This window comes from Pseudochaenichthys georgianus, chromosome 4 (genome assembly GCF_902827115.2).
Source record: "Pseudochaenichthys georgianus chromosome 4, fPseGeo1.2, whole genome shotgun sequence".
Lineage (NCBI taxonomy): Eukaryota > Metazoa > Chordata > Actinopteri > Perciformes > Channichthyidae > Pseudochaenichthys > Pseudochaenichthys georgianus.
Genome location: NC_047506.1, coordinates 18823778 through 18839041, shown reverse-complemented (window position 1 = coordinate 18839041; position 15264 = coordinate 18823778). Strand labels below are relative to the sequence as shown.

Below are 15264 nucleotides of genomic sequence, written 5' to 3'. Positions count from 1 at the left end.
AAACTGGACGCACAACCTACAGCACAGCATGTTTTAAAAAGTATACAGGAAACCATATTGTTTTATTTTCCTCCAGGACAAAACATTCACAACAGACATATACCCGTTTCTCATTTCCTATACTCTTATAGTAGACGCACAGATACATTAAGGTTCAAGTAGAACGTTTCAAAATACATAATACATTAACATTACATTCAGTTGTACAGACGTTCATTCAGAAATGACATCCTTTTTAATCCATCTTTATGTTCCTGCATAATTTCAGCCTTCTCAATACATTAACCTTTTCAAACATTTGATCTTGTAACAGTTATATATTTGTTTCATGCCTATAGTCACTTTTGTAACAATCTTTTGAATATGTAACAGTGCAGTAAGAACCTGCTTTGGACATTCAGTCAGCTGCTGTGACAGAATGATAGAAAGATAGAAAAAAGAGGAAATACAGTTTATGGAAAGAATCTTAAAAAAACAAACAAAACAAAAACAGCTTTGACTGAAGGTAAATCTGTTGTGTTTGGTGTTTGCTGGTCAGACTGAACCCTATATTTTTAATTATTTGTATTATAGATCTCAGATCTATTTGATTTGAAATATGATTTAATTTAGATTGTTGCAGTTTGGCATTATTTTAACAACACTTTGTTACATTTAATTGTTATGTCATAATTAATTGAGATTTGCAGATCTATTAAAGGTAGGGTAGGTAAGAATGGAGAAACCTGCTCGAGTGCGCTAGAATTTGAAAGTATGCAGCCAAAACAAATCTGCCCCTTCCTTCAGACTTCCTTACAGAGCCCCTCCTCCAACACACACGAACGCACACATGACCAATGAGGGCACGAGATAAGTTTGTGCACGAGATGGAAGGCTGACAGGCAGGTACTAGGCCATCCAGTTATTTTAGCCGGGCCGGCTCAGGGGCCTCATTTATAAAGGGATATACGCTCAAAAAATGGCGTACGCCAGTTTGTACGCAATGTTTGCGATTTATAAAATACTAACTTGACGGGAAAACGTGCGGTCCTCCACGCAAACTGTAACCCATACGTACGCACTAAGCACAACAACGGGAGAGACGAGAAACTGCGATACCGTTGGCAGAAGGAAGAATGAGAGAAATATGTGGAAATAATACCATAAACAAAATGTTACCTCTCATTTATCATATGAAGAATTCATTGATTAAAGCCAGTCTTAAAATGATTAAACAAACGCCTGTTTGAGACTCCTCAGTGCACACAAAAACATAACTTGGAGAAATAAATAAATACGGATATGTTATTTAAAACCACCTCGAATATGTTGTGTTAATGTTATGAAATGTTTTCTCATAAATGATGCTATAGGTTGTACGAGCATGGTTTTATATACTACCATGTTTAATCATGTTGTATGCCGTTTGCTAAGACTTGATAAGTCGCTCGTAAAACACAGGAGGTATGGAAACTAAGAACACCATATGTGGTCAATTGTACAGCTAATATAACACAACACATTAGTTGTATTTCCTCTAACTGGTGGATATAGAGTTGCTGCCGTGGAGACGCTGCGCACAGCTGATCGACAGCTGGGGCACAAACCACCAAATACGTAAACATAATTCAGATCCAGTCGTCATGACTACACTCCGGAGGGATTCCCCGATCATTTCTTACAGTTTCTCATCAAGGGGGTGTCTCCTGTACAAACACACTGCCTGAGGAAGGATATGAGTATTTTTTTTGTCATGAACCTTTTTCGGACCACTTATTTATTTATTTTGGTGACGATCCGACCTCCATGCTTCTACTCTGGTTCAAACAGCATCCACCAAACAATATGATTTATCTCGACCTCCCCAACATAACCAAAATCTGACACGGTGTGAGATGTCTTTTTTTTTAACTGTTCTGTCGTCATTTCCTGCGATCTTCTTCATAAAGTCAGTCAGAATGAATGAATGAATGGGCGTTTCTTTGACTATTTATAGGCAAATATGGGCGTTACGTGAAGCCCGCAAAAGCTGCACCACATTTCGAGTCGATTGTGATTTATAAAGGGAAACCGGCGTAGGAAGTGCTGTACGCACTTTCCTCGCCGGTACGCAATGTTTGGTGAATCGGAAAATGTCAGAACATTTCTGTACCTATTTTTTGGATTTCTACTACGTAAGCAACCTTCCCACGTGAATCCTACGCACGGCGTTATAAATGAGGCCCCAGATGATTGGTCGTGCTTTTTACAGTAGGCTACTACGGCTTCTACAGATGACATTTTTGAATATATATTTATTGTCAAAGCATTTCATGTATTCATTGCTATCGGGATGTTAAGAGCATTCCATGGAATATAACAAAGTTTTTCTGAAGTGAATGACCTACTCTACCTTTAAGATCTGTGCAGGAAGTTTGTGAGTTTGCTTTCAAATGTGACTAATACTGTTAAAATACAAAAGCCAAATATGCCCTAATTAGTGATAAACAATACCCTCGGGTTTCAACAGTGACTGTTACCCACACAAAAAATAAAAATAAATCTGAATATTTTGACAGATAAAAGACAAAATAAATGTTTAATTAAAAAAACTTGTCAAGTTCATCATTTAATATTTAAGAGGTATTTCACAATGAACCCGCAGTAACAATTCTATACAGATATACTGTATATTGTTGTGAAACAACCCCTTAAATGCTTTAATACATAAAATCATCTTAATCATTTAATGTAACACATGATCTTCAGTCATTGTTTGAGCATTTGCAGCATTCTCTTTTTTTAAAGTGCTTTTTGCAAAGTAAAGATGAGATTGTGGGAGGTCTAATGATTGAGCCCTGAGGAACGCCACCCCTTGTTTTTACATTGAGCCTTGCATAATATTATCTACAACTTTGGATTGATGACATTGATGCAGAAAGAGAAGACAGTGTAAGATTTATGAACCCAAAAAAGGGTATAAAAGCTACAGATATGTTAACAAGGTGAACAAGGCACCAAAGCCATTTTATGAGGTACTCACCTTTCTTTTTTCAGAGGAGATACATTTACCCCTACAGTAACTTTCATAGTCCATCTCTTCCACTTCTATCCCTGTACCCTGTTGCGCTGAAAAACATTCGGATGAACGTACAGCAAGTGTTCGAAACTTCTTGTTGTGTTGCAGCAGTCCAATTCACAGTACGCTGTCCTGTGTGTTGCCGTCGACCATGAACAGTGCAGATGGATCTTGACTGGAGCTCTCTGCTTTGCGTTTACTGGATTGACTACTTTCTCCCTGAGCTCCACTAGAACTGCTGTCTGATCCACCGCTGGCCCTCCGGCTAGTCCTCTGAGCCTTCTCCTCTTTCTGAGGTATTTGTGTCATTGCCATGCTGCTGCTCTTCTCCCCATTAGCTTTGCCCTCTTTAGATTTCACTATGCCAGATTTGGGCTTTTTTGATTTCCCCTCCTTGGGTTTTCTGCCAGATGATTTTGCGGGCTGCTGCGGGCTCTTGCTCGGCTGAGGGGGAGTGATGGGCGGCAGTGGAAGGATGGTGGGAGGGTTAACCCTGTTAACCAAAGTGGTCAGTTTGGTCTGTACTGTACTGTTGCTGATGATAACATCAGTGAGGACGTCGTCATCCGTCTGCTCTTTGGCAAAGTTGACAAACACCTATAAAAATGAATCAGGTTTAATGTCACATTGTTTGATTGATTTAAAATTAGCCTGGTTTGCTCTGACAGTAATGATGGTCAGTTAGCCCTCACATTTTTGTTCTTAACATCTCTTAACTGACCACTTTTAAAGCAAAACCTACAAACTTCTCAAGAGTTGAAACTAGATTTCTTCCTGAAAAATTGCAAAAATACAATAAACTATTATAATAATCATTTTCACATATTGGAACAGAACTGCTGCACCAAATATCAATAAATGTGGCTGGAAGATTTAATGAACACCTTCTTTTTTTACATTTGATACAACTTGGCAACCCCTCATTAAGTACACTGTAACTTGAAATAAGAAGACAATCTACATGTTGTACCATTGTAATATTTCACATACTCATGTCAAATAATGAGAGTGCGTGATAATATAGGTAATGCAGATACGAATTAGATTTATATAGTACGATTATCAATACTCTTTATTGTCGACATGTGATTGTCAATTTAACAATAGTTTGTTCATCATCTAATTGATGCTGCCTTACTGTAAAACCAGCCAGAGAGCAAAGCCTCATGGGAAATAGCATCCATTGAGCAAGTGACTCACTGGCTCCATTAAGGATATTTAAGATGTAAAGATTGGTTTAGTTCTATCCACAGAAAATCACGGTTCAGCACCATTACATCACACGATGCATGATTTTGAGTTGCTCTCACCTGGTCCAGAGTGGTCTGTGAAACCGAGAAGTCGATGATGCCCAGCTCCTCGTGGTTGTTGGCCAGAACCTCGAAGACCCGAGCCAGGCAGCAGGCGTGTGAGGGCAGCTGGAACTGCAGCACGCTCTGGTGGCGCTCCTTCAGCTCGATGCTGGGGAAAGAGCTCTGCATGAAGCTGCTGATGGGGCACGAGGCCGGCTCCGATATATTGTCCATCAGACGGAGAACAATGGTGTAGCCATCACCAAACCTGGGAGATACCGACATTTAATGAAAACAATTAATGAATACAGTTTAATGGAATTTAATTATAAAAACACACACAATATAGAAAAAGTTAAACTCAGAATGGTATTTACAGTAGATCTATATTGCAGATATACTGTATATTTAGTTTTAAGTTATGTCCTATGCATGTTTTCCCCTTGTATATTTGATCTGGTTTATCGTTTGATTCTGTATGTGATTCTTATTTACTTTTTAGTTCCTGACAGTTAAGAACTTTTTGACTTGTGTCTATGAAAGGTGCAATATTTTAAAAACCTATATACATTTTGCTAGCTTGTAAAGAGATTGTTTCATCTCCATGGGAACATCAGGGAGCACACTTTGCGTTTGAAAACTGATACAGGCGAGGGGTTTAGTTAGGCGCAGTGGAGATGTGAGACATAACAACCCAAATCTCCAACATTCATTCATTGTTTAACTTGTGTTATGGAGGTTACACAGAAATAAGTAAGCTTACCTGTTCTTCAAGTGTTGTACAGATCCAAGACACTGGAATCTGCCGTTCACCATGATGGCCATTCTGGTGCAGAGAGCCTCACATTCCTCCATACTGACCGTACAAGATAAAAACACCTCAAACACTTTTTATACATACACTATGAGGACATTCTTAGAAGAGATGTGATGAGGCAGTAGAATATTCATTTAGATGTTTCAGTGCTCTATTAAATGAACAGGAAGTTGTGCCTGCCATGTATTTTAGTATACAAAATATTTAGTGTACACCTGCTCCTACCTGTGTGAGGTGAGGACTACAGCCCTCCCCTCTTTGGTGACGCTGACGATGCAGTTCCACAGAAACCTTTTGGCTTTTGGGTCCATGCCAGTGGTGGGCTCATCCTAATAAGAAATGAAACATCAAGGGAACAATCATAATAAGAAAGAATTATAAATATAAGCTTGCTACTCATAAGTGAGTAGCACCAATCATTAAGTTAGTGATTCACCACATAATCAAGGTAACAAAAGTATAATAGCAGTATATCTATTTTATCTTGAGGTGACAGCTGTGAAGTTTTAAATTTTATTTAGAAAATGCTATTTATTCAAATGTAAAATCATAGAGATCTAGTGGTATTCACTTTTATAATTGGAGGAGAGATTGGCTTTGCTCTCCAGCTGTTTGGTGAATGTATCTCACCAGGAATATAACAGGCGGAGCTCCGATGAGGGAGATGGCGGTAGAGAGCTTTCTCTTGTTGCCTCCGCTGTATCCTCCCGCCTCCCGCTCAGAGTACTGGGCCAGTCCCAGCTTCGTCACGCCCCACTGCGCCACCTGCAGGACAGCAGAACTGGTACATTACTATAGAAGAGTCTATCACAGTGCAGCCTAATATATTTGGGCGGTGGTGGCAAAGTCGATAGGGACTTGGCTTGGCAACTGGAAGTTCAAGTCCCAGCAAGACCAAGTGCTACCGAGGTGTCCCTGAGCAAGGCACCGTTCCCTACACTGCTCCCGGGAGCCGTTCAAAATGGCAGCACACTGCTCCTAACACTAGGATGGGTCAAATGCAGAGAAACAATTTCCCCACGGGGATTAATAAAGTATATCAATATCAATATCAATACCTGTCATGTTAATTATTTAACTGCGTCAGACAAATTCAGAAATCACAAAACTCAAATGTCTTGTTTTTTGGTGTGAGTTATTCCTACATGTTACCTTGGCGACAGACTCCTCTGAAACTCCCCGCAGGCGGGCGTACAGCTCCAGATGTTCCCGACCCGTCAGCAGGTCGCTGATGGCGTCAAACTGCGGACAGTAACCCATCAGCTGGTGCACTCGCTCCATCTCTGTTGTCACACTGAGAACCACAGAGACAACAGCTAGAACAATACTTATAATCATCTTTTTTTAATTTAATGTATTCTTTATTTGATCACAGAAGCAGCATTTAGATATCTCTTTTACAATATCTCTTAGACACATAACATTCAGGAATAATTCTAAATATGAGACAAATAATGCCCCTTAATGAAATAGAATCATGGTTTAGAAGTTGTTATTGACATGTCAAGAGAGAAAAGATTCCAAGTAAATTTTTCCTTTCTCTTATTATGAATTTCCTCTTATAGTAAGGAAAGATTATAATCTAAAGTTTACATTTCATTTGATGTAACTCACTTAGTAGAACAAAGCTTTTGAATAGCGGAGTGTTTGTACCTGTGTTGATTCAGGAAAGCCTCTCCGTAGGTGATGCTTGTGTCTCCGGTCAGCATGCGAAAGGTGGAGGTCTTTCCTGCGCCGTTCACCCCCAGCAGGCCAAAACACTGGAGGACACAAATATTTTATAGTAATTTATTATTTTCATCTCATTTTAATACTATTTTCTTATCTTCTATATGTATATGCACTAATACAGAGGATTCAGATTCTGACATAAACACAAGGAGAAACAAATTCAGCAACTGGGACTAAATCCTTTTGAAGATTTGTTGTATTAGTAATTTAGCAAACATTGCTGGAATATACAGAGGCTTCTTTCTCCTCTCACCTCTCCACGAGGAATCCCGAGGCAGAGACGATCGACTGCCGGCATCTTGCCTGCTTTATAAACCTGCAAACCAAAAGGTTTTTTGTTTTATGATCAAGCAGAAATTCATAACGCTGCAGCAGGAAACAAATCAATGTGGGCTGAATGCAGATGTTTACCTTGCTCAGGTCTACCATGGTTAGGATGTCTGACTGGGCTTTGCCACTTATCACCCTCTCTCTCTCCCTGGCCACGTCTTCGTCCTCCGGACCAAGAGGAGGCACCTCAGGCTCGGACCACCACGGCCTGAACGGAGACATACAAGATCAAACTGTAACATTTCTCACTATGGCGCAGTGTAACATTGTCTTCCTCATGTTCCACAGAGACAGCACTCATTTGTTTGCTGAACATTTTTTTTTTTTAAATCTACTTTTAGAAATGTGTTTCTTGTTTCTTCTATCACTTTGGTACAGATGCTGTAGCTTGATTCCAACCTCAACTTCTGTCTGAATTGTATTAATAATATTCCAATACAGTTGCAAGAAAAAGTATGTGAACCCTTTGGATTCTCCACACATAGCGTTGTTTGTTCCTCCCAAACAACTCAACTTTGGTTTAATCTGTCCACAGAATATTTTGCCAGTAGTGCTGTGGAACATCCAGGTGCTCTTTTGCAAACTTCAAACGTGCAGCAATGTTTTTTCTGGACAGCAGTGGCTTCCTCCGTGGTGTCCTCCCATGAACTCCATTCTTGTTCAGTGTTTTACGTATCGTAGATTCGTCAACAGAGATGTTAGCATGTGCCAGAGATTTCTTTAAGTCTCTAGCTGACACTCTAGGATTCTTCTTCACCTCATTGAGCATTCTGCGCTGTGCTCTTGCAGTCATCTTTACAGGACGGCCACTCCTAGGGAGAGCAGCAACAGTGCTGAACTCTCTCCATTTATAGACAATGTGTCTTACCGTGGACTGATGAACATCAAGGCTTTTAGAGATACTTTTGTAACCCTTTCCAGCTTTATGCAAGTCAACAATTCTTAATCGTAGGTCTTCTGAGAGCTCTTTTGTGCGAGGCATGGTTCACATCTGGCAATGCTTCTTAAGAATAGCAAATTCAAAACTGGTGTGTATTTTTTATAGGGCAGGGCAGCTTTAACCAACACCTCCAATCTCGTCTCATTGATTGGACTCCAGGTTGGCTGACTCCTGACTCCAATTAGCTCTTGAAGAAGTCTTTAGCCTAGGGGTTCACACCCTGCACTGTGAATGTTTACATGGTGTGTTCAATAAAAACATGAAAACATATAATTGTTTGTGTGGTATTAGTTTAAGCAGACTGTGTTTGTCTATTGTTGTGACTTAGATGAAGATCAGAACACATTTTATGACCAACTTATGCAGAAATCCAGGTAATTCCAAAGGGTTCTCATACTTTTTCTTGCAACTGTAGTTGTTAAAAAACGTACCTGAAATTAATGAAGAACTTATACTGCAGCAGTATGGTGAAGATGAAGAAGATAAGACCCTCAACTGCCATGGCAAACAGGTTCTTCCCTACAAAGTCCCACTGAAGAGGGTCCAGAGTCTGCTTTGTGCCTGGAGGAGCAAAACCACACACAATCACAAACACATATATTGAAATGTCTTACATGATTTGTGTTTGCTGCAGTCTAATAGGCAGTTCAAGTGTTCAAGTATCCATGAAATAACTCCAAAGAGCATTGTAACAAATGGTAACTAATTCAGAAAGGGGTCCTATAACACAGAAACAAGTTGCTATATCTGATATATTCAAAGTGCAGTACACAATCACCACAGCAATCAAGCAGCAAAATCTCAGACCTTTATGATTCCTCAGAGAAATAATATTCAGCTTTTAAATACTGTGCAGAGTTTTAGACAATTATTTGAGAAGGATATTCACGTACCCAGTCTCTGGAAGGCGTCGGACATGGCTTGGTTTTTGGCCATGTCAATGAGTCCTCGTCCCAGGCAGAAATGAGGGAAGATAAGAAACACCTTCTTCAGGATCCTGTTCACCTCGTTCAGATGCTAGAAAGAAAAGACGAACAAAATGAAATACAATTCAATAAAGCACCCCATGTTGTTTTATTGGTCAACCAGAACTCTGCATTTGCCATGTTCAAATGAGATGAGAGACAAGACATCAGGCAGCAGTAAGTGAGAGGAGGGGGGCTTTGCAGCAGTACCATGTGCGTTTTTACCTTATTGCCTTCTTAATGATTAAAAACCTCAGACTTATGAATATTTGTACTGAAAGAAAGAAAGAAAGTAATTCTTTAATAAATAAATATTTGTCTCTGTTAGTACCTCGTCAACAAACAGCTCCAGGACGAAGGTGGCAATGCTGCCGTTGATTCCGATGAAGAGGTTGATGGAGGTCAGGACCACGTAGGCTGTGCTGGGCACGGAGAACAGAAAGGATGCTGGGTACATCAGAGGGGTGATGGACCACCTACAACAGATAATTAGGTTGATCAATGCAGATTCTTCACTTTTGTTACACACTAATTAAACCAGGACAATAGGTGGGTTACATCTATAAAATAAATGATTGTGTCTAATGAGACAATTTATGATCATTGCGAGAAATGCGTTTGCTTTGATAGTTGTGTTTGGAGCAAACAGATGGTGGTAAGAATGATCTTTGGTGAAAGAGACAATTAGATCATATTATTGTGACACACTTGATTATGCATGGTATTAGAAGAGCAGCAGTGAGGATAGCAGTGAGTCGTACCCGTAGAGCAGGAGCAGCAGGATGAGAGCCGGCAGGTTGGTCTCAGAGACGTACGACTGCTGCTGGAAGCAGATGAAGATCAGCACCACCATGGTGGCCGGGACGGTGTAGTTCAACTGAAAGTGGACAACAAAACAATTGAACATTGAAAAATGTGAATTCCAGGGAATTTTCTATTGAGAATATTCGAATGCAGATTATTGAAGAAAAGTACATTTGTACACCAGGTCAAGATGTAAAAACCCCAAAATGCATCCTCTTAACTGAAGAAAATGCAAAAAGCTGCATTGGTGGGGAAACAGGATGTTTCATTAAGTTGGAGCTACATTTGAGCGATGTTAAAAACATAATTAGCTTGAACCTTCTGCAGCTCTTGGTAAAGGTTGAGATTTAGATGTATATATTAGATTTAATTTGAGATTTTTTTATATTTTTGTGAAATCTAAGCACTGGAAAACTGGCTGATTGGGTTAGTAAAATGTTTCCTCTTCTTCAGTACTGACCATGTCCCAGCTGAAGTTGGCCAGCCAGTAGAGGATCGGTTTGACTCCGCTGACAAACTGAAGGTGTTTGGCTTTGCTGACTCGCTCTTCAATCAGGAAAAGGACAAAGCTGGCCGGCACAAAGGACATGGCAAAGATCACGCAGATGGAAACTAGAACGTCCACTGATGTGGTCATCCTGACAGAGGAGGCAGGGAGAAACACAAGTCAGGTACAGAGCAACGCTCGTTAACATACACAATATATAAACAGTGTAACCATCAATTATACAACTCACTTATACACATCCCGTTTAACTTCAGATATTCAATTAGGAGATCAATTGTTCAGGAGGTTTTTGGTAAATGTGTTGATTGGTTTCTGACTCAAAATATTTGTTTTTAATGTAAGCTTCCCCTTACTGCGCACCAATTACTGAAGCATCATTTTGTCGTACAGTAATACTGTATGCATGTTGTGAAAATATTTTACCTTCCACACAGCTATTGGTTTCCACTCATTTTGGTTTAAAGTTTGCATTTTTGTTGCAGCCTTTTACTGTCAAGATCTTCCTTCAGACACTAATCCATCTGTCCTTAAGGCCCTGACCAAGATGAATTTATTTCTTCATACAAATGGAGGTAATATAACGAGCACAGTAAACCAAATCCATCCCAAAACTTCACAGCTTTGAACTCACATAGCCATTTCTGTGAGTTGTTCTTTGGTGAGGTTGAGCGGGTGGTTGTAGGCAGTGATGCCGTATTTCCTCCTCTCTGGCCCGGGGTCCAGACTCGCTCTCAGCAGGCCGTTGTTCATCACGTTGACAAATGAAACCATTGAATGCCATCCCTTGTTATTGTACCACACCTGATTACAGGAAAGGTCAAAGTGTTTTAGGTTAGATTCTTCCTGTAAATACAGGCTGAACATAAAGTAAAAAGAGACACACAGAATCACATTTACCTTGACATTGTTTTGACTGTGCAGTCCTCCTAGAAAATCTGGCAGTCTGTTTAGCAAATGATCCAGTGAACTGTTCTGTGAGGAATTAAAGAACGTCAGATGTATTCAGGACAACAGCAGGATCAGTGAAACATCCCTGAAGCTTACTTATACCTGCGGAACTCGATATTGAGTCCTGATGGCCGTGACGGAGTCTTGGACATGATGCACCTGAGATAAGGTCTGACTGGAGCTGCCCCCCAGGGAGAAACCCCCGTATCTGCAACACAGAGCAGAATAACAGTTTGTTTCTTGGCAGTCTTATTGAAGATTTACATTTCATCAAGTGCATAGTGTTACTGCAGATATTTTGCTTCCAAAATGATGCTTTAAAATCAGGAGCTTACCTGAATTCATTTACCCACTTCTTGGTTTTTATGCTGCAAATGACACAGAAGTAAAACGTTAATTTGTAAAGAATATTTTTAACTGTAATACATTTTTAAAATGTGTATTAAGTACCTTTTCTTGAGGATCTGAGAGTAGGTTTTAACCAGGTAATCAGAGATGTTATAACTTGTCAGATTTTGGAGGGTGTCTCCAGTCAGCCTCTTTTTCTAAAAGAAAACAAATCAAAAAGATCTCAGGAGCCAAATACAGACACACATTAAGATTCATTTCCATAGACAGTATTTTAATTTCCCTATTAACTGTAATATAACATGTTGTCCCGGTATGTGCTTTTGGCTCCATTTGAAATGACCGGAAATCAAGGTCATTTAATTTGAACATGTGCATTGGTGGTGTTTTGAATCTGCAATCCCAGGTGTTTGAGTCAGATAATTAAACACTGCATTCTGATAGGTCAGTCTGACAGCTCACTGACCTGTGGAGGCAGCAGACCCCCGGCCCCCTTCGGGCAGTCGGGGAGCATCCGCCGGACGTCCTCTGTGCTACACTGACAGTCAGGAGACGGTTTGTGTCTGCTCCAGTTGCCTCTGCTGAACATCTCCCAGGTGTCATAAGATAACTGCGGCCGCATGAACAGGCCCCCCCGCTCGTCTTCACACACAGGAATCCTGCACGGAAAACAGGAAGTAAAGATGTTTGGTTTAAGTAAATACAACTACCACTACTTTTGTTTCAGTGTGTTCTTACTCACTATCTTCTAAGTCCTGATTTTCAGAACCATGTGTCCCACTAACTTCATCACTGTTCCTTTTGATTCTGCTAACACACATTGTACACTGTATTCAGAGGGGTTGTCTCTTACGTGCTGTTGTCCTCTCTCTCCATGCATTTGGTACCAAAACCTGGCTGGTCCAGCAGAGCTTCCAGTAGGTTCTCCATGGCCGGGTTCCCAGGTGCATCATTGCTGCAAATATTTAACCAGAGGGGAGGAGTTATTCCACACGGTAGACCCAACCAATTCACAGCAGAGGAAACATATTATAAATCTGTTGTGTACTGATTAAGGTCAGAGTGAATGTATGGGTGGTGGCCTACCTGAAGAAGGTGAACTGTTCCCCGTACATCCAGGGCTGCAGCTGCAGGGAGGGATACTTCCCAAAGGGAGGAACGATGAGGCTGAACAGCAGGGCGATCAGCACGAACACAGCCGGCAGCACAATCTGAAGCGCAAACCACCATCAGCTGAACAACTTACACAGAGAGAATGAATAACAGCCATGGAAATAGAGTACAACAGAGAAACTGACTTTTGTTGTGAAAGGGTAACTTTGGTATATTTCAACCTAAACCCTGTTTTCCCACATTCCTGTGTTTAAGTGAGTAATGGGCTAAACAATTTCTGATTGTCCAGTGTTGAGCCAGAGCAGCAACCGATTTCAGAACCAGACAAGCGAGACGTATGTTAACTCAAAAACTAACATACCAGATTCAAAAATGTATTTCAATAAAAAAATGTATTTCTCTGTAGGGTTATTTGCTTACTGTTGTCATAAACATATTATAACAGTCTGAACCTGAGCATGATCAAACACTTGAAGTAGACCTACACTGACGGAGGACATTACATTCCAGCTCAACACTGGAGTAATCAAAAATGTTTTTTCCCCTTCAGTCACTTAAACACAAACATATGGAGAAAGGGTCCAGGTTAGCAACAACAAAGCCAAAACTAACTGATTAGTCAACTGACCGCCGGAGAAAAGAGAGCACTTGCTCTCATTATGAAAACAATAAACCCTGTGATGATGGATGGCCTTTGAATCTCACTCTCTACCAGCTGCTGCTGATATTTGTCATCACCTGAGCAAAGAAGCCCCTGCGGCTCCTTCGAGCATAAAGCCAGCGTTTAATGAAGAGAGCCCTGAGCTGCTGCCAGGTCAGCCACCAGCCCGTCAGCGGGACCCCCCCTCGGCCATCTCCACTCAGCAGGTCCGTCTCTTGAGGTTCTGCAAGCAGGAGAAAACACAGATAGAATCCTGTCAGTGCTGTGATAAGATTAAGACACTTGGGGTCGGGGGTTGTGTTGGGTCACAGCAATAGAAAATGTGTTGATTTGAAACATGACATGACAACAACGAATGTGGAATTGAAATGTAAAGCTATTGAAAACAAGCAAGCCTCTTATTTCTATACTTTCACAGTTAAAGGTTATGAGTGTGTGTCTAAGAAGTATCTCTTTTTCTATCTGATGGTGTTTCTTAGTACAGGATGATCTGAAAGTACCTTGCTTACGAAGCCTTTTCCTTCCTGGCAGCAATTATGGAAACAAACAATGAAAGTTGGAGACGAAACAGCAGACTGACTGTACATGGAAACAATGTGTGGCATGTACAAAAATCTGTGCCTGGAAGTGTTTGTGCAGACCTGTTTCTGGCTCTTCAGCATCTTGCCTCTCCACCCGTTGCCCGGCTGACGGCTGCTGCCTGCTGGGAGACTCAGCCTGCAGCTCTGGGTCAGCATCGACCCCTGTTTCCTCAGCCACTCGTAAAAAGATCTGGAAATGAAAAGAACGGACATAATAAACACAACAAGATTATTCCTTTTAGTTGAGGTTAGTGAGAGTTACAACAGGTTTCTTGCCAGGTCTGGGAACTTAAGATTTTCATTGAATAACAGCCCTTAAAATGATTTCCAGGCCCTGACAGCTGAAGCTGTGGACAGCAGGTGGCAGTAAAAAAAAGCTTTGCAGCGGTGAGAAGAGACTGAGCGGTTATTCAGAGTAAAGTCATCAGACGTAGCTATCAGTGCTAATCTGATGCTAATGTTAAACCCACTAAGACCATGGCTGCTCCACAAATATCCAACACTACTGATTACACTGAGCTCCTGCAGATCACACAGGGGGGACGACAAGTGTTTTGCTATTTGTTGTCATACGCACAATGGCAAAGGGATGAGTTCAAGAGTTCAAATGTGACGCGCTGATGACATGTCACGCACGCAAACTATGCACGCTCTTAAGCCAGCCGCTTAACAAGCTGAGTTGTTAAGCAGAGTCTCAAAGCAGTTTTGTCCCTATTGGTCTGAACTGTCCCTTTTTCGTTTCTGTTTTTTATTACATTGTTATGATTGTTTTCATTACGAAACCTTAAAAGCCAACTGCTGTGTTCAACTGTGACGAAGATGGCTTCGTCACTGTGGACTGACGGCTTCGGGCCTTGTACTATTGCACATGTGCTTTTATTTTGAAAAGTGTTTCCCTTTCCCCATGTCTGTTACTCCTGATTGTGTTCACCTGGTGCCCTGTGTTGTCTCCTCCCCCCCCCTCACCTGTGTCTAATTGCTGATTAGTGTGTAGGTATTTAGGCTCTGTTTTCCCTGTCTGTGTAGGCTGGTAGTGTGGGTGAGATCCTTGTGGCTGGTGACTGTGTTCACCTGGGCAGCAATATTGAGGCTGTGTATCCTGTACCACAGCGATCAATAAATGCCCACACCGGGTTATATTTGAATTCTCTGCCTCTGCCTCCTTGCTTGGTCGGGCCGCTCAACGGTC

The 15264-nt window shown here is 41.1% G+C and overlaps 1 protein-coding gene across 2 annotated transcripts in view; it reads right to left on the bottom strand.

The window, feature by feature from the left end:
- Positions 1-31: 31 nt before the first annotated feature.
- The window catches only part of abca7 (ATP-binding cassette, sub-family A (ABC1), member 7), a 30026-nt gene continuing 14793 nt past the window's right edge, over positions 32-15264 (bottom strand). Inside the window, exons 26-50 of one of the 2 annotated variants that reach the window (XM_034080559.2) lie at positions 14136-14265; positions 13995-14018; positions 13572-13717; positions 12807-12931; positions 12574-12675; positions 12187-12379; positions 11823-11917; positions 11708-11740; positions 11475-11580; positions 11322-11396; positions 11056-11225; positions 10377-10554; positions 9874-9989; positions 9444-9588; positions 9041-9164; positions 8579-8708; positions 7289-7415; positions 7131-7193; positions 6800-6906; positions 6299-6440; positions 5777-5911; positions 5372-5475; positions 5093-5185; positions 4348-4597; positions 32-3634 (exon numbers count right to left, since the gene is read on the bottom strand). In XM_034080559.2, the coding sequence (XP_033936450.1) occupies positions 3155-3634; positions 4348-4597; positions 5093-5185; positions 5372-5475; positions 5777-5911; positions 6299-6440; positions 6800-6906; positions 7131-7193; positions 7289-7415; positions 8579-8708; positions 9041-9164; positions 9444-9588; positions 9874-9989; positions 10377-10554; positions 11056-11225; positions 11322-11396; positions 11475-11580; positions 11708-11740; positions 11823-11917; positions 12187-12379; positions 12574-12675; positions 12807-12931; positions 13572-13717; positions 13995-14018; positions 14136-14265 (3393 nt within the window). In that variant the 3' untranslated portion in view covers positions 32-3154. The remainder of the gene's footprint in view (positions 3635-4347; positions 4598-5092; positions 5186-5371; positions 5476-5776; positions 5912-6298; positions 6441-6799; positions 6907-7130; positions 7194-7288; positions 7416-8578; positions 8709-9040; positions 9165-9443; positions 9589-9873; positions 9990-10376; positions 10555-11055; positions 11226-11321; positions 11397-11474; positions 11581-11707; positions 11741-11822; positions 11918-12186; positions 12380-12573; positions 12676-12806; positions 12932-13571; positions 13718-13994; positions 14019-14135; positions 14266-15264) is intronic. The other variant, XM_071202905.1, reaches the window with a different exon arrangement.